We start from the raw sequence: 25359 nt of genomic DNA, 5'->3' as shown, positions 1-25359 counted from the left end.
CTTATAGTATGTAGTGTCTTACAACATTAGCCATTGCTTTACAGCTGAATACCCTTTTTGACGCTAAAAGACTGGGATTTAGCTGCTCGCCCTTCCTGTCGTAGCAGGATTTATTTTTTAAAAGCATGTTAGATGCAAGTCACGCTAAGCAGCATTAGCTTTAACTCAAATCCTAAAAACAGATCCGTTGGATAGGGACCGTCAACAAATTTCCTGTCGCTGTACAATTACCCACTACTACATGCTAAAGGTATTAAAGATAACGGATAACAGCTGTACATTACTTACTACCGCATGTCAAAGAATAAAGTTTAGTGTTACAAAGGTAGCAGCACGATGCTCTGCAGCTAGTTAAATTATCCGCTACCACATTTTAGCTAAAGAGGGGACAGCACGGTGGTTTCTTGATTAAAGATAAAAATTTACCGCCACCAATTTCAACTAAAGAGTGCACAGCACGGTGCTCTGTTGATTAAAGATGGCGGATAACAGCTAGCACGTGGGTTTGTAGAATTTACCGCGACCACATTTCAACTAAAGGGTGCAAAGCACGGTGCTCTCTTGATTAAAGATGGCGGATGACAGCTAACGAAATTGCCCGCAAGAGAGGAGCACGGTGCTCTGTTGATTAAAGATAGCAGATAACAGCTGACGAAATTGCTTGCAAGAGGGCAGCACGGTGCTCAGTAGATTAAAGATGGCGGATAACAGCCGACGAAATTGCCCGCATAATAGCAGCACTGTGCTCTGTTGATTAAAGATGGCTAGCACGTGGCTTTGTTTACCGATTCAAATCTCGCGCTAGTAGCAGCTGTAATTGTCCGCCGCCACCACATTTCAAATAAAGAGAGCAGCACTGAGGTTTGTAGTGCAAGATAGCGGATAACAGCTAGCATGTGGATTAAAGAGTGCAGCTCTGAGGTTTGCTATGTAAGATGACGGATAACAGCTAACAAGAAGCATGTAGAGTTTTTAAATTTCCCACCACCACAGGTAAATAGCTAAAGAGGGCAGCACGATTCTCTCTTGATTAAAGATGGCTGCTGTTAAATTGTCCGCCACCACCACATTTCACCTAAAGAGTGCAGCATTGAGGTTTGTGGTGCAAGATGGCGGATGACAACTAGCACGTGGATTAAAGAGGGCAGCACTGAGGTTTGCGATGCAAGATAGCGGATGTGGCCCTCACCATATTCCAAAGGTAAGTAGCTAAAGAGGGCAGCACGGCGCTCTGTTCATTAAATATGGCGGATGACAGCTAGCACGTGGCTTTGTTTACCAATTCAACGTGCCACCACCACATTTCAACTAAAGAGTGCAGCAGTGAGGTTTGTGTGTTGCAAGATGGTGGATAACAGCTAGCACGCGGCTTTGTTTACAAAACAAGAGGACGTGGAATTTGCCGCCACCACATTTCAACTAAAGAGGGCAGCACGGTGCTCTCTTGATTAAAGATGGCTGCTGTCACGTGGGATTGCCTGCCACCGCAGGTATCTAGCTAAAGAGTGCAGCACGGTGCTCTGTCGATTAAAGATAGTTGCTGTCAGAAAAAAAACATTTTTCAAATTATCCGCCACCACATTTCACAGGTATCTAGCTAAAGAGAGCAGCACTAAGGTTTGTGATGCAAGATAGCGGATGACAGCTAGCACGTAAGTTTGTTTCCAAACAAGAGCATGCAGAATTTTTTCAAATTGCCGCCACCACATTTTAGCTAAAGAGGGCAGCACGTTGTTCTCTTGATTAAAGATGGCTGCTGTCAGCGATGCGTTGTTGACTGTCAAAAAGCACGTGGCTGTCAAAAAAGCACGTGGATTTGTTTACCGATTCAAATCTCGAGCTACTACGGTTAAGGTGGTGAGGTTTACGCCCGTCAAGATACCAGCAGTGAGGTTAGCGATGTGTTGTTGTCTGTCAAAAAGCACGTGGCTGTCAAAAAGCACGTGGGTTTGTTTACCAATTCAAATCTCGCGCTAGTAAGGTTAAGTTGGTAGCACTGAGGTTTAGGCCCGTCAGGATACCAGCAGTGAGGTTAGCGATGCGTTGTTGTCTGTCAAAAAGCACGTGGCTGTCAAAAAAGCACGTGGCTTTGTTTACCAATTCAAATTTCGCGCTAGTATGGTTAAGTTGGCAGCACTGGAAGAGGCCTCTGGCTGCAGAAGTTGGCAGCACTAGGAGGCCTCTGACTGCGGTGGAGCGGGCCTCTGGGAGCACTGCGGTGGCGGCGGCCGCTGAACTGTCCATATTACCTACAATAATTATTTTGTTGTTACTCGCATATCTGCCAATTTACTTTACCATAATTATTTAGTTTTTACAGAGCATATATTTATATCGATATAGCAACGTATCTATTGGCATGTAAGATACTTTGAGGTGTATATAGTTTTATTATTGCAGTAAGCTCGTTTAGATGGAGAATGTCGGTATCTGCATATATTAATGCATTATGACCAAGGCTATTGCACTTGTTTAATGCCAAATAAATGATTCAATGATTCAAAGAGACATAATATTTTATATTATGTAGCATGTACGCTAAACAGATGAGATCTTGTGTTTTTTATGGTTATAACTGTTATCTGTAACTGATTTTATTTTCGTGGTGAATCGCTGAAAGAACGCTTGGTGCAAGTACGCGAATAAACGTTTGAGACATTATGTTCCTGACGAATCAATGTCTGAATTAATGTCCTTATGTCATAAATAACTGTAAAATTTTTCCTAGTCATTTTTGACAGAGTTCTTTCAAAACAAGAAACACTGTAGGCTCCGTGCGTATAGCACTGTGCTGCTGCGGGGGGGGGGGGGTTATTATGAGAACTACTCAGAGGTTGATGTTTATAAACAGCTGATCGTAAGACGTTGGAGTACGTGTGTTTACATGTATTTATTCAATCCTTTTATAGTGTTATCTTGGCATTACTATTTTTAAAATGTCAAAACGTTCCGGAAATACTGTGTGCTGTGTTGTTGGCTTTAAAAATAGATACTGCAATACAGAACAAAGTGTGAAATTTTATAGTTTTCCATCACGACCTCACGAAATAGATTTGAAAAAACAGTGGATCTTAGCAGTAAATCGCAAGAAGTAATTGGGGGTTTACATATTTTAATTAATACTAAATTATATACTGTACAAATCCTACTATATTAGCCATGAATTTTACAAAAAGTTAAGAGCTGCAACCAAATAATTATAGTAACGCTATACATGAAAAGTAAGCTCCGTACGCCTTATTTTTAAAGCACACGCAATCATAATCGTAGAGATATTATATTTCACAATATTCTTAATGAAAGCCAGGATGATAAGAATAAATACCTTAATACTAAGCAAAGTGTGAAATTTGGTAGTTTTATTAAATTATTGGATAAATATATTTACAGAAATAGGCCTACATGGCAAGAAATAGGAACACCATCTTAATAGCCTACAGAAATATTTCCCAAATGTGTAATTATATATAAACATTAAATAAAGAAGCATTACAGTATTTTAAATAGTCCTATCAAAGTAATATTATGAAACCAGATAGTCACAAAATAATTTGAATTCATTACAACTGAAATTAAAAAAGTGTAATACAGATAAAAATTATATTTTACAATATGTGTTCAGAATAATAATTCCATTTATGCCTACAGATTGCTCAAACTTTATCACCACATGCACACAATTCATTCTGTAGGGCAGATGGTACTTTGTGGACACCTTCAAAATCATCTAAAATCTGCAGCAAACACTTAATAGGAGGGTGTAAATCTCAACATCATTCTAGTCCAGCATATGTACCAAGTATCTTTCCAGAATGTTACAGGAAAAGTCAACAGGAACAGGCTCACTCAGCAGATTTGTAACTTTGAAGAAGAGAAGTGTAATATAAATGTAGTCCTTTCAACATCTCATATATCAGATCTGCAAGATAGTGAGCCTGTTCTAGTGACCATTAAAGCTGATGCCCAAACTCAAATAGAAATAGTGGTGTAGAAAGTAATTTTGAATTCAGTTGTGTTTTGGATGGAAATAGTGTCAGTACAAAAGCCATTCACACATTACATGCTAAACCTCGACATGTTAGTAAACTGCCTGGGCCTGACACCTCACATGGAGAAAGAGGACTTTTTGGTTATAGTTCAGTTTCTGATGAATCACAATTAAAGGTTCTCACTGGTGTAAACAAAGAAATTTTAAATATATTTTTAAACTAACTGCCAGACTCTACTACACGCAAAATTAGTAAAGAAAATAGACTCTTGGTATTCTTAATGAAAATGAAGTTAGCCTTGCCTTTTGCTGCCCTTGCTGTTATTTTCAATATTCACCATAGTACTATTTCTAGGATATTTCAATCGGTTTTACCTGTACTGGCACAAGGAACAAAAAAGTGGGTTTTCTGACCTAGAAAGGATACTGTTAATGCTACATTGCCTTCTGTTTTGAAAGATTACTATCCAAATTGTAGATCTGTTATAGACTGCACTGAAATTAAAACAGAACAGCCTCCTGAAATCAGCCAGCGTATGTATATGTATTATCCGCACACTTTATCTTGGTGCATTTGTGTACGGGGGTGAGGAGTAAGGAGGGAGCTCTCCCTGTTCCGGTAGTGCTGCCAGCTGAATGAAAATGAAATCTGGGATTGAATCGAGACTATGATCGATCGATATGAAGTTTCTAAACCGTTATCATCTTAAGCCAACAACTGTGTCACATACACATTATATAACATTTTTCGATGCGAATCTTGTTCCTAGCATGAATTCTATAGTTTTGCTTTGCTGTGTAAACAACAGTACTAGTACTTAAAGTGTACGCTAGATGTCGCACAACGATGCTTAAACGATTCATAGTTTGTGTTTCAAAGGTTGTCAGTACGAATCTCGAAGATTGTCGAGGTCGACCGATTCAGCACTAGGGTGTAAATGCACCAAGATAAAGTGTGCCGATAATACTCTAATTATAAGTCTACATATAGCCTACTGCAAAGGTCCTTATTGCATTTGCACCTTGTGGTATGGTGCCATTTATTTCCAAATGTTATGGTGGTAGAGATAGTGACAGTTTTATCACAAATGACTGTGGAATTTTGAAATTGATAGAACGAGAAGATCAAACAATGACTGATAAAGGTTTCCCTGGCATAAAAAAACTGTATTGGAGAACAGCAATGCAATATTAGTAATGCCTCCCTTCATGCATGAAGATCACTTGACACCTGAAGAAGTAGATGTTACTTACAATATTGCTAGTGTGCGAATCCATGTTGAACGCTGCATTCAGAGAGTGACAGTATATAACGTACTTCAAAAAATTCCAAGTGAGCTGTTATGTTGTGTTGATGGCATTGTGCATATGTGTTGTGTAATGACAAATGTACAACCTGCCTTGATTTCTGAAGCTCATTATTAAATTTGCATGATAGTCTCTTTAAATAATGTGTAAAATTAAACTGTTGCAACTTTTCAATACAGCCCTTCAAGAACATATCATTTCTTTGAATTTCTAAAAGAATGGTACTATGGTTCTCTGTATAGATGAAAAAGTCACAAACATCTAGCCCACAATAGTACATCAATAGCTGACATTGAGTGAAATATGTATGATTTTGTTTTAGTTCCAAATTTCTTTGTGAATTTTTTATAAAATAGGATACATTGATTTCTTCATTATTACCTACAATTGGTTTGTCTTTACATGAAATAGGGCATTTAATTTCTAGTACCCTTTCTGGCTTCCCATCCACCATTACTATACCATCAGGACTAGCACATAACCAAGGATGGGTGAGATGAATTACAAGACCACATTCATCAACTGTTCTGTCATATAAATTTGTGTATTTGGAAAGAGCAGGTTTTTCTAATTTATTTCCAAATGTGACATTTCTAAGGCCCCTACCATAAAGACATTTAGGATTAAAAAGTTTATTTACCAGTTTCTTGTGATATTTTCTCCTACTTTCAACTGAATGTGCCCTACTTGCAGAGATCCTTTTCTTTCTTTCTTTCTTTCTTTCTTTCTTTCTGTAAACCAGAGTCAGACTTCGATTGATGTAAGGTTTTGACACAAATTTCAGTTGCTTGAGTCTTATTAATTACAACATGATTTTTATAAAAATTATTCGCTAGTGCATAATTGTTGACACTACACACATTAATTACAGATGTAGTCTCCTGTTTCATTAATAATGTTGTGATTACATGTTTACATGCATTATTCTGAACAGTAACTGTGACATCTGCTATTAAATATCTTAGGAATTTATTGGCAACTTTTACTGATTCCGATTTTTTCTCCTCACTTAAGACTTTGGAAAGTATACATGGGGTTTTAAAATCAGGAATTTGAGCTGCATTAACATCAAGCCTGTGCCTTTTTGTGGGGAAAAGTTCTTCTAACCTCTTCCCCTTATTATATTTCTCTTTCCCCGCGTTTGAGATACGAGGTCGAGACCATTCACATGGTTGATCGGTTCGCGAAGTTACATTTTCTGAGTTCACTGCATGAATAACAGACGAAATATGCTTGCACTTCTCTGACGGTCTCGCAGGGCATTCACAGGAACAGTTAATCGTCTCTCTAACCAATGAGAACATGATATCCTATTAGAAATAAGCCTAACATAGTTTTCTTAAGTCAACATTGCTTAATGTGTACATGATCATTAATCCCATTATCACCTCAACTGGTACATAATTGATTAGGTACGTTACCTCTAACATGACATGGTAAGGTTTCTGGCGAACCGATGTCTCTCTTATCACACTGTTGGTATATCCTGAAAACTGTTTTTCTAATAAATTTATTACATGTCCACTTTCTGCAAGTAAACGGCTTTTCTTCGAAGAAATGTGCCGATTACTGTCAGATAAAATACTCTGAAATCCCACTGTTATTATCAAGTCTGCCATGGCAACACGTGGTGAGATGGCAGCTGATGTTTGTGCGTTCGCGGTATAACGCAATAACTTACCATTTTCGCCACTCGCAGCGCGGCAGTGCATTTCTCCTTCTAACGCGCGCTGCCTATATCTGAATTGAATCGGTTAGTTTTAAAGCCCCGTAAGTCACATTCATTGACAATTTAGTTTTATGTGACAAATTTAATGTTGAAGTGTAGATATATCTGAACTCCCGTAAGTCTGCTGTATACAATGGCCGTGAGGAGATCGTTAACATTTGGTTTGGTTTTATAACTCCGTAAGTCACTAACTTGCGGGGGCTCTCATGAGTGTGCTGTCAGCATCACCTGTTGGTAACACGAATTTCATTAATCGCAAGAAGCGTATTGTTTTGCGTTTGTTATAGAAGCGTTCCCGGTTGTTGGGCACGCATGTCTTCTTCAGACGATAATGATGCTAGTGTCAAAAGAAAAAAAGGAATTAAGTGTAACAAAATACAAACAACAAGAGTGAAACAAACTTCATACCTATGTAGGCTACAATAACAAAGGAGTGCATCCACGAAATACTAATGTACCCAGCAGGTAGTTTGATATTTAACTTAATGTTTGCTCACTAATGAAGCATAGTTTAATAGAAAATAACTTCTCCAACCGTCCTAAATTGTCTTCTGGAATACTGTATACAACTGGAGCACCAATAACAAGGGGTAAATGGGAAAGTTTCATTTTCAGTTATGAAGCATGTTTGAACATATTTATAAAATGATATATTTTCTTGTACAATTTGGGCGGAATTTATTGGTACCGTAAATGTTTATAGCTTTTCATCCGACTTCCACGATGTATTTCTATAAGTACTCATATATCCTCAGAGACAAAAATGTTTACAAAATGTTTCTGATTTATTCGCCAGTCAGTTTTTTCTGTTTTCTCACAAGTTTACATTTCGTGACTGAAGGAGTTTCAAAAATGCCGATTCAATTTTCATCAATCTCAAATCGCACATAATAACGGTTATCCGTCAGTAAACAGAATGTACAGTCCCGAAACCCCACAATAATGAATAGACCGCTTAAAATAATTTATTTGAACGAAAATTCCGAATTAACCTCCTCAGACACACAGGAATTTGAAAACATAATTAAATGTAATTACTGGATATTTATTTGCTTTATACGTAAGAAAGAACAACAAATTATGTATTACAAAAATCTGAATTTACCAGATGTCAATTGGGAAGGCGATGATGAGGACGACACATACACCCCGCAGCCCCCGTGCCAGCAAAATTAACCAATGATGCTTAAAATTCCCGACCCCGCCGGGAATCGAACCCGGGACCCCTGTGACCAAAGGCCAGCACACTAACCATTCAGCCATGGAGCCGGACATTTCATGCATATAAGACGTGATGTGGCGCATGGGCTATCACCATGTATGGCGTAGCATCACTCAACCCGTTCCTTATCTGAATGATTTGGCCACAAAATTCCTGAATTATCAGTGAAAGTATTAGAATTGTCCGCCTCTGTGGTGTAGTGGTTAGCGTGATTAGCTGCCACCCCCGGAGTCTCGGGTTCGATTCCCGGCTCGGCCACGAAATTTGAAAAGTGGTACGAAGGCTGGAACGGGGTCCACTCAGCCTCGGGAGGTCAACTGAGTAGAGGTGGGTTCGATTCCCACCTCAGCGATCCTCGAAGTGGTTTTCCGTGGTTTCCCACTTCTCCTCCAGGCAAATGCCGGGATGGTACCTAACTTAAGGCCACGGCCGCTTCCTTCCCACTTCCTTGTCTATCCCTTCCAATCTTCCCATCCCCCCCCCCCCCACAAGGCTCCTGTTCAGCATAGCAGGTGAGGCCGCCTGGGCGAGGTACTGGTCATCCTCCCCAGTTGTATCCCCAGACCCAGAGTCTGAAGCTCCAGGACACTGCCCTTGAGGTGGTAGAGGTGGGATCCCTCGCTGAGTCCGAGGGAAAAACCGACCCTGGAGGGTAAACAGATTACGATACGAAGTATTAGAATTAATTTACATTTTAAAACACGATGTACATCATTAATGCGACTACTCACGCATTCCTTCATCGAAGAAGTTCGCAATTGAAGAATGTTTTTTTTATTTTTATATATATAGAACTTTGCAGCACACAAGGTGAGCTTGACCAGGTCCATTTTCACTTAACTTAACAACTATCAAATTGGCAACATATCGACCTGCTGAGTCCGTAGTTTCGTCCACAGAAGCCCGTATGTTTGAATCTCCCAAGTCGTTTCGAATTTCTTCTAAAACCTACTTAGCGAAGTCATGAAATACTATTCATGTAAACAAAGTAAGTTTGAAGTTACCTCATTTCAAAAAAATGAATTCCACATTTCCAAATAATATTAATTGAACATTTACAAAGTAGCGTAAATAAATAAATAAATATCTGCTTTTCTGTACATATGCATATGATGCTAGAAGCTATTTTTTTCTTAAGATTGTTGGATCCGGGATATCATGTTTCGTATATTTCTCTAAAAATGATTTCAATACGCGATTTTCCAGTTTTTCAACCGGTATTTTTGCCCCCACTACATCATCATATAAATCCACGAAAAATGGCTTCTGGCCTGGCTTAGCTGATGTTGTGGTAATAAATGTTCGGATACATTCCGTTTTGGTTTCCTTTCGTTGTTTCATATTTGCAGTGTGTAAAACGGAACTTGTATGTTGATCAACTTGAAACTTTCTTGAACATTTAGTCTGCAAACGAAACAAGTGCCGTTCTTTTTACGTGTGCATTTTTCAGAAATAGTAACATTTAAGTAAAGTGGGTCACTGACTAGTATAAGGTGCTATTATAAATACGGTATTTAAAAGATAATAAACTAGCAAAGATAAGTAAAAGAAAGCACCGGTACTTACATCTTTATTAAAACAATCACAATAAACTACCTCGCTATCCGTTCTTAGGAATTCCTTTCCTTCAATCCATTTAGACACGAAGTCTCTTGTTACACTTTTAACAGGCGGCATGACAACAACACTTCACAACACAAAACTGAAATATGCAGCGTGCATGCGTGCTACTTCCCAATTGCCTTTTTCTTTCAATCATTTTGGCCTGAGACGTGTGATGAGTGAGAGTTCCGGGTAACGACGGAAGTGGTTCCAGTGCAAAACCAAGGTAAAGCAGCGTCACAGAAGTGTGATACAAGATTTGTTTTGTTCGTCTAACATAGAAGAAAAAAAATGAGCCGTAATTTAGTAATGCCAAATTTACGGTTCATTTTATAGCAATTTACACTGGGATACAGCGGTAGACAATGTTTATTCAAGCAACATACTATAAGAAAGTGCTTGGCTAATTGGATTGTAGGATCTGTACTAACTTTGTTTATCAGTTAGGATGCCATGAATACGTTCTAGTCCTCTGCCTATCTCAATAATAGACGGTCCCAATTCTGAAAACCAACATTCATAAAAGACACTATCATGCAATATAAACGTCCAAATATTCACTATTAAATCTAAAATCTTCAATATATGCATTATGCATGCATTTTCTCCTAAAATGACCGAAACATGCACGGAAAAAGAACGATTATTTGGAATCGTTAAGTCATAAAAAGAATATTTGCAAAGTTTGAGAAGTGTAACCAGCTTATTTATAAACATGCATTTGCATGGAAATCCGGGCTCTATTCATAAGTAAATCAATCAATCAATCAATCAATCAATCAATCAATCAATCAATCAATCAATCAATCAATCAATCAATCAATCAATCAATCAATCAATCAATCAATCACTGCTGATCTGCATTTAGGGCAGTCGCCCAGCTGGCAGATTCCCTATCTATTGTTTTCGTAGCCTTTTCTTAAATGATTGCAAAGAAATTGGAAAATTATTGAACATTTCCCGTGGTAAGTTATTCCAATCCCTAACTCCCCTTCCTATAAACGAATATTTGCCCCAATTTGTCCTCTTGAATTCCAACTTTATCTTCATATTGTGATCTTTCCTACTTTTAAAGACACAAGTCAAATTTATTCGTCTACTGATGTCCTCCCACGCCCTGCAATTAGAATTTTTTTAGTGATCCAGGATCAGTGTGTTGAGAATAAACATCTAGTTAAGAAAAAATGTTCCTATATTCAACAATTTCTGAGAAAAAGAGACATATGTATATTGGCTTTTATATTATTAACATAAGTTTATGACTCCCTTAATTATAATATAGCCTACATGGCTGTAATTATTAATTTGAAATAGATACATTTTTATTCTGAAAGTGGAATTTATTGGTTGCCATATCAGTATAAACTACCAGCCAGGCCATTTGTGCCCTTATACACCCAAGTAAGCATATCTAGATATAATATACATACAAGAAACACATTTAAAAATATATATTTTGCAGCCGTTGTCAGTAGAAGATAAGTAAGAATAGTGGTGGTCATTGTCAAAAATTTATGCTATCACAATGTAAAGAAAGAGGCTGGAGATATAAGAGAATGGAAGAAAGGAGTGGTGATTTTATGGTACGGCAGGGTGCTTCACTAGACCTGAGCACCAATTGTTGTCCAACTTCAGAATATCTCAAGTGCAAGAAGGTGGAAACCTCTTTATTCCAGATGGCAAATCTCAACAACTTTTAACATGTAAAACATCAATTGAACATTGTTAGATGGAACTGGGGTGAATGGGGATGGGAAGATCCGCAGTATGGGCTTTGTATGTACCACAAAGGCCACATATTAATTTGCTTAGAGTGTTGGTAGTTAAGCCAATGTAGAAAGCTGGGTAATTACGTTAATTTAATTTCGTGTGGCTATTTCTAGCCGAGTGCAGCCCTTGTAAGGCAGACTGTCCGATGAGGGTGGGCGGCATCTGCCATGTGTAGGTAACTGCGTGTTATTGTGGTGGAGGATAGTGTTATGTGTGGTGTGTGAGTTGCAGGGATGTTGGGGACAGCACAAACACCCAGCCCCCGGGTCATTGGAATTGGAATTAACCAATTAAGGTTAAAATCCCCAACCCGGCCGGGAATCGAACCCGGGACCCTCTGAACCGAAGGCCAGTAAGCTGACCATTCAACCAACGAGTCGGACTGGTAATTACGTTGAAGCTGGCAGATGATGATGATGATGATGATGATGATGATGATGAAGTGCAGTCATGAGGATCATGTATAGGGGAAGATTTGCTGGTGGTATTGCTAGTGAAAGCCACATGTTAAAGGGGCATGCAGATGGCAGGAAATGCATGTAGCTCAAAAATTACGTGAAAAATTGCAATAGTCTTGGGCAGTTGTTGTGATTCAAATATTATCTTAACTGTAACCGTTGGTATAAATTCGTATTTGCCATCTGTTGATCCAGAACATTCCCGACATGCCTTCTGTCCGGCGACACGGAAGAATTTCTTAATATTTCTAAATAAGTTCCCTTTTCTTAGAAATTCAAAACACTGAGTGGTTTAAAAATGTAAAGAATAAACTTGACCGCATGGACAAGGAGAAATACATTTTTTTTTTAAATTTGCTTTTCGTCGCACCGACACAGAGAGGTCTTACGGTGACGATGGGATAGGAAAGGGCTAGGAGGTGGAAGGAAGCGACCGTGGCCTTGGTTAATTTACCACACCAGCATTGGTCTGGTGTGAAAATGGGAAACCACGGAAAACCATCTTCAAGGCTGCCGAATGCAAGTTGATAGCTACGTGACCCGTTCTAACGATAAGCGGGCGAGCTATTTTAGTTCTAGTAACTCGCTGTTGCTGCGGGTTTCCGCCATATGAACATATTAGAAAAATAGAATCTGTGAAGGTTCGTTTAGATAGATATAACTTCATACACTTGAACTGCTCTGAGTGTTATGTGTTTGCAACAAAACACTGAAAAATCAAAATCCACAATATCACCAGGAATGGAATGAATGAAGCCCCCATCTAGCGGCGAGGATAGGAATTGTGCCGGCTGCCGAAGCCTGTCCCACTCCTCTGGCAGAATAATGAAACGTTCTTGGAGAGTGTTGCGGGTATGATAGATGACAAGGAAAACACTAGTAACCGGAGAAAAACATGTCCCGTTTCCGCTTTATCCAGCACAAATCTCACATGGAATGACCGGAATTTGAACCACGGAACAATGTGGTGAGAGGCCGGCGCGCTACCGCCTGAGCCACAAGGCTTCATTAAATATTGCTTACGTTCACATATTTTTACTTTCATTTTATAATATCTCGAAGTCGTACATTTTAGGGAATTAAGTTCCACATTCCGCTAATATAATCACTTCGTGTTGTGCAGGCCTTGTAAGAAGGCAGACCCTCCGCTGAGGGTGGGCGGTAGTCGATGGTAGCGTTAGGTGTGGTGTGTGAGTTGTAGTACAAACACTTAGCCCCCGAGTCTCGATCCGGCCGGAAATCAAACCCGGGGCCCTGTGAACCAAAGGCGACCATTCAGCCATTCTAGCTGTTTTGTGAGTCTCCGCGTCAGAGATACGGTTAAAATGCCCGATCTGAACCCGGGACCTTGTGGACCGAAGTGCTCGACGCTGACACGGAGTCGGAATCCTTTAGAAGGGAACGAGCCGTGCTATTGGAGATATTCAGCAACATCAAGCATCAGGTATTGTACAGCGTCCTGTTGATGGTTGTCATTGCTTTCATGATGAAGAAAACTGTGACTGAATGTCGTAAGCCACATATTATTGTAGGCCATCGCAGTTTGATCGTTTCCTCTTTCCTCATTTAGATAGGTATCTCCTTTATCAGTAGAAGCTGATGAACGCACCTATACAAACAGCCACTTGCTTGTTACCCCGAGGACTGAAAAATATGTGCACAACTGCGACACTCGTGCGGTAAACATGTACCAGATTGCCCAGATTCTAGATATTTTGGCCTACGTGTCAAGAGTCAAGCGTATTCCTGTGACTTCTCACCAACTGGAGCCAAGCAATAACATGCATTCTTATCTGTTTATTGGTAGTAAACACACACACTGAGCTAACTTGCTTCACCGCTGGAACCTATCTCTGCTAAAGGTCCTTCTCTGGAGCTTTCATCCTTAATACACTCAAATGAATTTATGAAACACTTATTATTATTATTATTATTATTATTATTATTATTATTATTATTATTATTATTATTGTACCGATCGGTACACCTCCACGCCGCGAATTCAAATATCGCGCCAGTTGAAATTCCTCTACAGGAGAAAGCCTGAACTTTAACAAACTGAATTAACTCAACGGTTTCTCGGAAGATGTCACTACTCTAAATTTGGTAATCTTGAAGTGTTCTGAACTGTGTCTATTTCGATTTGTGTTTGTTCCTGATCAAGAAGTGTGGACATTCTCTAACAGATGTCTCTACCAAAAACTATGGTAATACACTCTGGTGTAATGGAATGCACTCTCCTGAAGAAATTTTGTATTCCTAAGTTTTGTTTTACTAAATTTTGTTCTGTGGTTTGTGGGTTGGCAACATTAATCCTTTCTTTCCGCCTGTTTTGAATTTAACCAATCACTCATTTCTGTAATTAATTTTCCTCCAATCATTGATTGATTGATTGATTGATTGATTGATTGATTGATTGATGCTGATCTTTGGTCCAGGGGGTCCCGGGTACGATTCCCGGCGAGGTCCTTCATTGGTTAATTTCGATGGCTCGGGGGCTGAGTGTAATTTTCTTCTTCATCATTAGAATTCATACTCACAGACGCGCAGGTCGCCCATATGGCGTCAACCCGAAAGATCTGCCTCAGGCCTCTCCGGAGGTCACACGCCATTATTATCATTAATTCATAATAAACTGCACAAATGACAAAACAGGTGAATAATGTCGTTGGTATTGGTGGCTTGCGTGATTTTGCATGTTTTGTACATCTTTCGTGTTCACAGTAATCTATAATATATATTAGAACTCGCTCAATTCTTTGAAGAATTTCCCTTCATATTGTATTTATGTATGAAAATGTTTCATACTGAACGCTTAGTGCATATTTGATGAGAACTCGAAACGCTTTAATATTAGTGAAAATATGTGGAAAAATAAAGGTTTGATTTGTTGAGGGGGATGTGTAGCCACTCTCCTCGCTTTACTACAAAATATGAACTCGTTGTTTTTGCTTTAGGGTATAGTATGTTTACCCCCTCCCCCCACTAGGTAATCTGTATCCGTCCCTGTTGCCACCGACACTGTAATCACTGTGTATCACTGCACTGGAGTCTTGCGTTCACTTTTGATATGTTAGGCGTAGTAAAGTTGAACTCTTGAGATCTTTACCCTGGAGGTCTCGGATCGTTCTTTCTTCTTATGCGGAAGGACGCGTTGCGAATTAGGTTTCGCAACAACCGTAGGGTTACAAAATTAAACCCACATATAGATACTGTATGTCAATAGTAAAACTAATTATAAATCGTGCACGTAGACCACTTTTGTTTGTGAGGCTAACAGTTTACAGGTTATTTTGGATTTTACCGATAAAACATGTGCCAAAACAAAGAAAAGCTCTCTCCTGGAAAATTGCTAGAGTGAGGAAGAGAATGCATTAGAACGTTCTTCGTAGAACTTTGAATTCAAAGCTCAATTAGTGAGTTCCATTCTGCTCAGGCAGTGCTTCTGCTTTTAGGGACTAAAGACTCACAATTTTTCTGATTTGTTCAACAGTTTTAAAAAAATAACCTGCTTCCCTAAAAACCAACCAACCAACCCCATGGCACTACAGCCCTTGAAGGACCTTGGCCTACCAAGCGACCGCTGCTCAGCACGCAGGCCTGCAGATTACGAGGTGTCGTGTGGTCAACACGACGGATCCTCTCGGCCGTTATTCTTGGCTTTCTAGACCGGGGCCGCTATCTCACCGTCAGATAGCTTCTCAATTCTAATCACGTAGGCTGAGTGGACCTCGAACCAGCCCTCAGGTCCAGGTAAAAATCCCTGACCTGGCCGGGAATCGAACCCGGGGCCTCCGGGTAAGAGGCACGCACGCTACCCCTACACCACGGGGCTGGCTGCTTCCCTAAAAAGCCAGCGTAATTTTATATAGCCGGTGCTTTTGCCCAGGTATGCAATGGTAGACAGTGCCGGCGATTAATTGACAGAATTGTTTATTATAAATATTCTAGCCGATGGTTCTGTGTTTATAATCGAATTTTCAGGTGTTATGCTCGCAAGTTGGTACCTTGCTTGCATCATGCTTCATAGGTTGGTAACGCAGCCGAAAACAGGGAGTTATGTTCACTTCCCGACTGTTTCCAGTATCAGGCTATCAGTTCTACATCTGCTCTGCAATATGTAGGGGTTCACCTGAGTTTTGAATAAATCTGCTGTTAACTGAAATGATTGCAAACGTTGTTAAAATGAGTAAAATAAATAGTTATTTTATGTCAGTGACAGTGGCGTACATCGAGGGCTACCGAGGCTATCGGTGAAATGAGAACGCTGTAAATCTAAAACACATTATAATGCAAGCATCTGGCACATTGTTCCATTTACAAAACTTGAACGCGATGAGAAAAAACGTCGCACGTACTTGTGAGAACAAGGCATCGGAGAGTAATCCAAGCGCTGCTAGGTGCGGGGACCGGGGGGAAGTGTGCTAGGCTTCGCTCCGTCAGATCGCCACTGCTAAGGACCAACCATGCATTAGTCATCGTATATACTTCCTCACCTCATACTCGTAGATAACAGAGTTCTGGTATTTCTTCTTCTTCTTCTTCTTCTTCTTCTTAATCTGGTTACCCTCCAGGTTCGGTTTTTCCCTCGGACTCAGCTTGGGATCCCACCTCTACCGCCTCAAAGGCAGTGTCCTGGAGCTTCAGACTTTGGGTCGGGGATACAACAGGGGAGAATGACCAGTACCTCGCCCAGGAGGCCTCACCTGCTATGCTGAACAGGGGCCTTGTGGAGGGATGGGAAGATTGGATGGGAGGGAGAAGGAAGGGGGAAGGAAGCGGCCGTGGCCTTAAGTTAGGTACCATCCCGGCATTTGCCTGGAGGAGAAGTGGGAAACCACGGAAAACAACTTCCAGGATGGCTGAGGTGGGAATCGAACCCACCTCTACTCAGTTGGCCTCCCGAGGCTGAGTGGACCCCGTTCCAGCCCTCGTACCACTTTTCAAATTTCGTGGCAGAGCCGGGAATCGAACCCGGACCTCCGGGGGTGGCAGCTAATCACGCTAACCACTACACCACAGAGGCGGAGGCTGGTATTTCACTCCTGTTTACTTCTACATCCTTGTAGAAAGACACTGCGAGTAAAACAGTTTTCCTTTTATAGGTAGATCTGCCAAAATGAAATGCAATCTTTCAGGTTTAGTGTTCTCTCTTGTTGGTTGGAATAGAACCCGTGATCATGTGTCGGACACCACCACTGATCTCCCGAGGAGGCTAATAAACCAGTGAACGATGGGTACGACCGCTGGTAATGCTGTAAAAGTCGCAGTTTTAATTTAATAATAATAATAATAATAATAATAATAATAATAATAATAATAATAATAATAATAATAATAATAAGAGCCTCCGTGGCTCAGACGGCAGCGCGTCAGCCTCTCACCGCTGGATACCGTGGTTCAAATCCCGGTCACTCCATGTGAGATTTGTGCTGGACAAAGCGGAGGCGGGACAGGTTTTTCTCCGGGTACTCCGGTTTTCCCTGTCATCTTTCATTCCAGCAACACTCTCCATTCTCATTTCATAGCATCTATCATTCATTAATAAAATCACTTTGGGACTGGCGACCCCATCGTACTAACAGCCTATATCTGCTTCATTCATTACATCCCTGACCCGGTCAATGACTAGAAAACAGGTTGTAGGTTTTCATTTTCAATAATAATAATAATAATAATAATAATAATAATAATAATAATAATAATAGTAACGATGCATGGCATCTGTATAGGAATGGTGGTGACCTAATGAGGATGATATTAATGGCGAAGACGTCATAAGCACCCAGTCCCCAAGCCAGTGTAATTAAGAGTACGAGGGGGTTGATTCTGAGAATTGAACCGGGGCCATCGGAGCAAAACGCAAAGATTCTATCCATTTAGCCACAAAGCCGGATTATAAGTTGCTAAAGCTTAGACTACCATCTCCAGTGATCAGGTGTTGATTATTGACAGTAGCAGAGGCGAGGGCAGTAGCTTGTGAAACAGCACTGACAACACAGCAGGTTCACTAAACCATCTATCGAAAAGGGATAATCTAAGTCTAGTGGTAGCTAGCATACGCCAATGGTCAGTGAGTAAAATAAGGAAGGCCGAATAAGAAGAAAGTGTCAAATCTACTTATGATCATGTAAAACAAAAACTAGTACCAAAAGCACACGAGGTAAAGAGGAGCCCAAAACCAAGACCAAAGATTCACGAGGTCGTAGGAAACAGATTCTGATAAGGACTGCCCAGACAGCAGGACACTTAGGTGGTGGTGGTGATTTTTGTTTTAAGAGGAAGTACAACGAGGTAATCATCCTCTCTGAACAAATAGGTGGAAGAGAACTTTAAAACATAAAAAAGAAATAATTTATTCAGCAAGTAATTTGGAAACGCAGTACAAAATAAAACAAAAAGCAATTATAGGATTAGACCGAAAGGATTACTAACGTATCAAAAGGGAACGTACGTTCCCTGAGTAACAGTACACTTGTAATTTATATACCCTTGATAAGTCCACTGTCGCACATAAAGCGGATGACGAGATCAGCAGTAGTCGCGTCATCGGCTAGTATGCGTTCGAGTGTTTCCTGCAGGCCGAGGCTCCGTCTTAAGCCAGAGAGATCGGCGCACTCTGTGAGGATGTGGGCCACGGTGAAGTCGGCACCACAAGAACACACTGGGGGGTCTTCCCTCTTTAGGAGATAAGAGTGCGTGGATCGTAAATGACCTATCCCCAGCCTGCATAGTACTATGGCCTCTCTCCGTGAAGGTCGGAAAGAGGACCGCCACACGGTAGTTGTCTTCTTAATTGCTCTCAGCTTGTTGGGAGTTCGGATATCTAGCCACTCCGATTCCCAGGACGCCAAGATGGTTCGACGTAGCTGAGAACAAATATCCTTAGCAGGTACATTGACTGGTCTTGGAAGTAAAAGTACAGCTTCCTTTGCAGCTTCATCCGCAAGTTCGTTTCCCGCAATCCCAACGTGGCTTGGAAGCCATGTGAAAGTGATTCTGGTGCCAGCATCCCATAACCTGGCTAGAAGGTCATGTATCTGCCGCACCAGTGGGTGTTGCGAGAAACAGGTTTCAATGGACTGCAGAGAGCTTAACGAATCAGTACACAACAGAAAGTGGCTTCTTTCGTCACGCAGTGCAAACTGCAGAGCCTCTAAGATGGCGTAAAGCTCTGCAGTATACACGCTACATACCTTAGGGAGCGAGATCATCGTACTCATATCATCAATGACGAAAGAGCAACCAACATTATCTCTGATTTTTGAACCATCGGTGAAGATAAGTCTCGCAGCCGGATATTGGTGAACGAAGTCCTGGAAATACCTCCGATAAACGGAGGAATCCGTGTTCACCTTGGGTCTACGCAGCAGATCTAGACGTATATCCGGTCGCGGAACCAACCACGGAGGTACCTCGCTAAGAGATCTTTCAAGACAACCACCGATATCAACATTCAAATCATGACACAAGCTATCAATCCGAAACCCAACCGGCCGTGTGGCATTCGGCCGGTCTTGGTACCGCTGGTGGTATTGAGTACGATAGATGCATTGATAGCTTGGATGTAGCGGCATTTCACGAATTTTGGCAGCGTACGTGAGAAGTAACTGCTGCCTCATTATCCGTAAAGGTGGAACTCCCGCTTCAGCGAGTAGGCTGGGAATGGGGCTAGTACGGAAAGCACCCCGTTGCCAGCCTTACTCCACTATGGTGAATACTGTCTAAAAGGCTCAGCGTAGATTTTGATGCTGAGCCATAAGCCGCACTTCCATAGTCAATTCGGGAGAGGACCGTAGCCGTGTAAAATCGCAGCAGTACCGCACGGTCAGCCCCCCACGAAGTGCCGCTGAGAAACTTAAGCATGTTAAGTCTCTTCATGCAGGCAACCTTCAACTGACGGATGTGGGGCTGCCACGTAAGTCTCTTATCAAAATGAAGACCCAGGAATCTGCAGGTGTCAACCACTGGTAAGACACTGTTTCGCAAGCGGAGTTCTGGTTCGGGATGCACAGGCCGACGTCGACAGAAGTGTACAACAGAGGTTTTCGCTGCTGAAAATCGAAAACCGTGTTGCAGGGCCCATCTGTCGACTCGGTTAATAGCTTGCTGTAGCTGTCTCTCAGCAAACGCCACCCTTCCGGAGCTGTAATGTAGATCTAAGTCGTCTACATACAGCGAAGGAACGACTGCGGGCCCAGCAGCGGCAACTATGCCGTTGATGGCGATTGCGAACAGCGTGACACTCAGTACCGATCCCTGAGGTACTCCATTTTCCTGAACGTAATATTGAGAAAAAGCATTCCCTACACGGACTCGAAAGAGACGGAGGGACATGAAGTTCTCAATAAACGTTGGCAAATTTCCCCGAAATCCCCACTGGTGTAGTGTGGAGAGAATTCCATATCGCCAGGTAGTGTCGTAAGCTTTCTCCAGGTCAAAAAACACGGCGACTAGGTGTTCCTTCCGGAGAAAGGCCTCCTGAATGGCGCTCTCCAATCTGACCAGGTGATCAGTGGCAGACCGATGAGAGCGAAAACCACACTGATAGTTAGACAAGAGACCCTCCTTTTCCATGGCCCACACAAGACGCCGGTTAACCATCCTTTCAAATTGCTTACAGAGGCCATTTGTAAGGCATATTGGCCTATAACTATCCAGAAGTTTTGGATCTTTACCTGGCTTGGGAATTGGTATTACAATTCCCTCATGCCATTGAGATGGAAACACTCTCTCACTCCATATTCTGTTGAATAGGGTGAGGATATCCTTGAGACATTTGTCTTGATTATGGATTTTGTCCGGTCCAGGAGCCGTATCTCTGCATAGCGCAAGTGCACTTCGCAACTCCCACTCCGTGAAGGGCACGTTGTAGGGATGCGAAGCACTAGAGGCAAAAGAGAGATGGTGTGCCTCTGCTTCGCGCTTGATAGGAAGAAATGCAGGGTCGTATTTCCTAGAGCTGGACGTATCTGCGAAATGTGACGCGATGTGGTCTGCAGTGACTGAAGGAATCGTAACTATATCTCCATTAATGGAGATTCCGGGTACTGAGGGCACATTCTGTACTCCGACAATACGGCGGAGTTTTGTCCACACTTGTGATGACGGAGTATGTGCCGTGATGGATGACACATACTTTTCCCACGTAGCTTTCTTACTTTCTCGAATCAAAAAACGGGCCTTCGCGCGCAGACGCTTAAATGTGATATGATTGGCCATCGTAGGATTCCGACGATAATGCCTAAAAGCCCGTCGGCGATCACGTATGGCTGCTGCAATTTCGTCCGTCCACCATGGGACCTGTTTCCGGCGACGAATACCGGACGAGGAAGGAATTGTTTCCTCTGCAGCAGCCAAAATTCCAGTAGTAATGGAAGAGACGTGGTCGTCAACAGACTCCAGCATATCATCAGCCATCACTGCGCGTTTTGTAAATTCTGGCCAATTTGCCCGCCGAAGTAACCAGCGCTTGGGCACTTCGGACTGTCTTTGATTCAAGAGAGACAGAATTATCGGGAAGTGGTCACTATCACAGAGGTCGTCGTGAACTTGCCACCGTAGCAGGGGAACTAGCGCACGGCTACACAAAGTGACATCAAGGTGTGAGAATGTGCCATGCGCGCTACTGAAATGTGTCGGTTCCCCTGTATTGAGCACACAAAGATCAAATAGGTTGATCATTCGCTCGAGCATCCTCCCCCTAGAACAGGAAGACGGAGAGCCCCATAGTGTGTTACGGGCGTTCACAACCCCCAGCATGAGGAAAGGAGGAAGCAACTGAGCGATCAAATCTTGTAGTGCATGCATATCAAGGTTATAATCCGGTGGAAAGTACACGTTGCAAACCGTTGTCATTACTGGCAACGGAGTGCGAACTGCAACTGCATCTAGCTGAGTACGGAGCGGTACTTCTTCGCTGAAGATGTCGGAGCGAACTAGGGTACAAACGCCCCCAGTTGCTGCGCCATCCACAGCTACTCTGTCTTTGGAATAAAGACGATATCCTCTCATAGTCGTGTCGTGTCCAGGTCTCAAACGAGATTCCTGTAGACAGTCTATGGAGGCCGCATAGACGGATGTCAGTTGACGTAATTCAGCTAGGCGACAGTGGTAACTACTGCAGTTCCACTGCAATAGTGCCATTGTGTGGATTGGTAGTGTTGCGAAATTAGGACAATTGCTTGCCCTTCTTTTTGTCAACTACCTGCCATTTTCCGCCGTTGTTGTCGGTATTGTCGTCACCATCCACGACAATGAGTGGTTCAGTCTCCATTGTCTCCTCAGAAGAAGGAGGCGCGGTGACTGGACCATCCGCGGACGGTGATCTCATTGGTCTGGAACAGTGGGCCTTCTTCCTGGGAGAACTAGGTTCTCCAGAAAGTGATCGAACAAGAGGGCGTCGGGGCCTCTCGCTCTTGCCCACCGTTTCTCTCTTTTTAGGAGGAGAGCCGGCAGATGGCTTGCCGGATTTCTTCGGTGATCCTGTGGACCCCGACTGAGCTGGAGAAGGCTTCTTCTCCAATGTTTTAAGGGAGCTCTGTGGCTTCACCTTCTCCTCCTTTATGATCTGGGCATTGGAAGGAGGGCTGGACTTTCCAGCCCTATTTTGGGAAGTCTTTCCCCCCGCCCTGTTGGGAGAGGACTTCCCAGCCGAACGTTCCTGGGAAGGGCCTTTCCCAGGCAACGTCGACAGTAACGCTCTTTTCGGTGCTTCACATGCTGAATCTCCAGTTTCTTTAGTTACTGAATTTTGTTGCTGGCCTTGACTTTTCAATGCATTTTCAGTACCGGTGTTCTGTACAAAACTCTGTGGAGTGATCCGTACGTTTGCGACCTTTTCCGCGAATGAGATGGAGAACTCCGGAGCAGCCATGGACTTGAACTTCCTCCTGGCGTCTGGATAAGATAGCTTATCCAGCGTTTTTATCTCCTGGATCTTCTTCTCCCGCTTGAATGTGGGGCACTCCTTGGAGATTGGAGCATGCGTACCCGGACAGTTGACGCACACAGGTGGTGGTGTGCATTCAACCCCAGCATGCTCGCACTTCTCACACATTTTGCAGGTCGTCGAACCTGTACATCGCAATGAGGTGTGGCCAAACTTTTGACAGTTATAACACCTCATTGGTGCCGGAATGTACGGACGAACAGTCAGGCGATACATTGCTACCTTTATTCGTTCAGGTATGGTCTCAGCGTCGAAGGTAAGGATGAAAGCACCCGTATCGAGTAGCTTATCACCCACACGCCTCTTCAACCTCTTCACGTCGGTTACGCCCCGACGTGCTAGGTACCGGATCATTGTATCATCGGAAGACTTAACCAAATCCCTGTGTAATATAACTCCCTTGAAGGAGTTAAGGGTTTGGTGCTTCTCGATTTTCACCTCTACCTTTCCGAATAACTTGGCTTTAAGTAGCCGTCTGGACTGTTCAGCCGTAGATGTCTTGATAAGTACGGATCCATCTCGGAGCTTGCGCATCTCGTCGACTTCACCAGCAACATTTTTTTCAATTGAATTGCTTATCATAAAAGGACATTCGTCAAGGAAACTTTTACCATCGACCCTGGAAGCAACCAGGAATCGAGGAAGACGTTCGTCACTCATGTAGTCTACAGGAACTGGAGTATACCGCTTACGTTTTTTACCAATTTTAGACGCCGTTTCTTGAAGGGTGCCACCCTTTGTTAAAGAAGGAAGAGAAAGAGGTTCCGTCTTTTGTCCCACGAGTACTCACGGAAATAAGAGGTCGACCTCCGGCAGAGCCAAGGAGATTTACCGGAGGCAAGGCTATATACTCCAGAGGGTGCCCGGTATCTGGAGGGGGTCGCTTGGAACTACTCTCCCAGTAGTCATGCATCACCTCGCCACGATCCGAAACTTGTGATTGGGGGAGGATAAAACCTCCGTACTAACCTAATTATTTTTTAATTTAATTTTTAATTTTTTTAAATTTTTTATTTTATTTTTTATTTTTCTGTAATGTCTAACCTAATCTACCCGAGGCAAAGAGGGTGGCCAGACAGGAAGAGGAATGAAATTAAAGAGGGTGAGAATAGAGGGGTAGAAATAGTGATGAAGAATAAAGAGCACAGACACCTCTCAAGCAACTCGGGGGACACCTTGTTAGTCTGGCCCTACACCGAGGCCTATCCAGCATGGGTAACCCTGAGCTGGCATAGCCCTCGGGATCAACAAGCACACAAGCCCCCACACCGACTTCAAGGTCATGGTGTCCCTAGAGGGGGCAGGACACTTAGGCAAAAAAGAATGGTTTCTGTGGGAGAAAGTAGTAGATTGTAACAACCAGTGGCAGCTGGTGGTGTCTGAAGCTGGGTGCTGCACCAACATTTTCAATGCCGCATTTTTATATGGGAAGCTTACATAAATAACAAGAAACTCTATTATCGTTAACTAATTAACTGCTTTCCTATTAAAACTGAAACAAATCCAGCAAGTCAAACACAGGAAATAAGAGGCAAATTATACAGTATAATTACAGTTATTCTTACCTCACTTGAATTGAAAATTTGCCCCCCTGTTTTTCATTCATGAAAACTTGTCAGTCATCCGTTGATTGAAGTCTGCAATCTCCCTCACCAGACCTGTTTCAATAAACAGTATCGCCAAGGCCGACAATCTTTTCTGAGTCATAGAGCTCCTTAAGAATGTTTTCATTCTTTTCAAAAATGATTATGATTGCCGATGAAATACCAATGTTGGTAGTATTGTGGGTTGTGCGTACCGCAGTGGCGTGGAAAACGAGAGGAGGGAATGCAGGGATGAAGACATCTCCGCAGAATGGTGCAATCTAACGGGGATACTGGAATTGTTTCTCGATAGGGGGTTACTGGTCTCTTGCAACACCCAAGGACCGATACTGGCGAGCGTGCTACCTGATGCTACGTACAGGCATAGGTTCGTCCCTGCTGAAACCACACTGCTCCGCGCTGTCCAGCTGGGAGTTGCCGTAGGAAAGCAAAACCTCTGAATTTGATTCAAAGCTAGCAGCGATTATTCGTCCATTACAAAGTATTAGTACATCGAACCACCAACGATCGTCGGATTTAACATATTTACAGTATATGTTAGGTTTGCTAAACTAAAAATGGAAGAAAATACAAGAAATGAAGTGTAAAATTATTGGGAGTTGTGCAACAATAACACGCACCGCCCTTGATGATGATGAGGATATATCTGAGTGTGTTAGAAGTGTGGAAGTTGCTCCTTCATGGTCACATAAGATTGGCGACAGGAATGATAACATATTACGTGATT

At 42.3% G+C, this 25359-nt stretch overlaps 1 protein-coding gene across 1 annotated transcript in view; it reads left to right on the top strand.

Moving 5' to 3' along the window:
- The first annotated feature begins 2883 nt into the window (after nucleotides 1-2883).
- The window catches only part of LOC136859749 (dynactin subunit 6), a 178767-nt gene continuing 156291 nt past the window's right edge, over nucleotides 2884-25359 (top strand). Inside the window, exon 1 of the mRNA XM_068225330.1 lies at nucleotides 2884-3091. Coding sequence (XP_068081431.1) covers nucleotides 2937-3091 — 155 coding nt within the window. The 5' untranslated portion in view covers nucleotides 2884-2936. The remainder of the gene's footprint in view (nucleotides 3092-25359) is intronic.

Source organism: Anabrus simplex, chromosome 1, assembly GCF_040414725.1.
Source record: "Anabrus simplex isolate iqAnaSimp1 chromosome 1, ASM4041472v1, whole genome shotgun sequence".
Classification (NCBI taxonomy): domain Eukaryota; kingdom Metazoa; phylum Arthropoda; class Insecta; order Orthoptera; family Tettigoniidae; genus Anabrus; species Anabrus simplex.
Note: the sequence above shows the minus strand (reverse complement) of the source record. Positions and strands in the feature narration are given on the sequence as shown.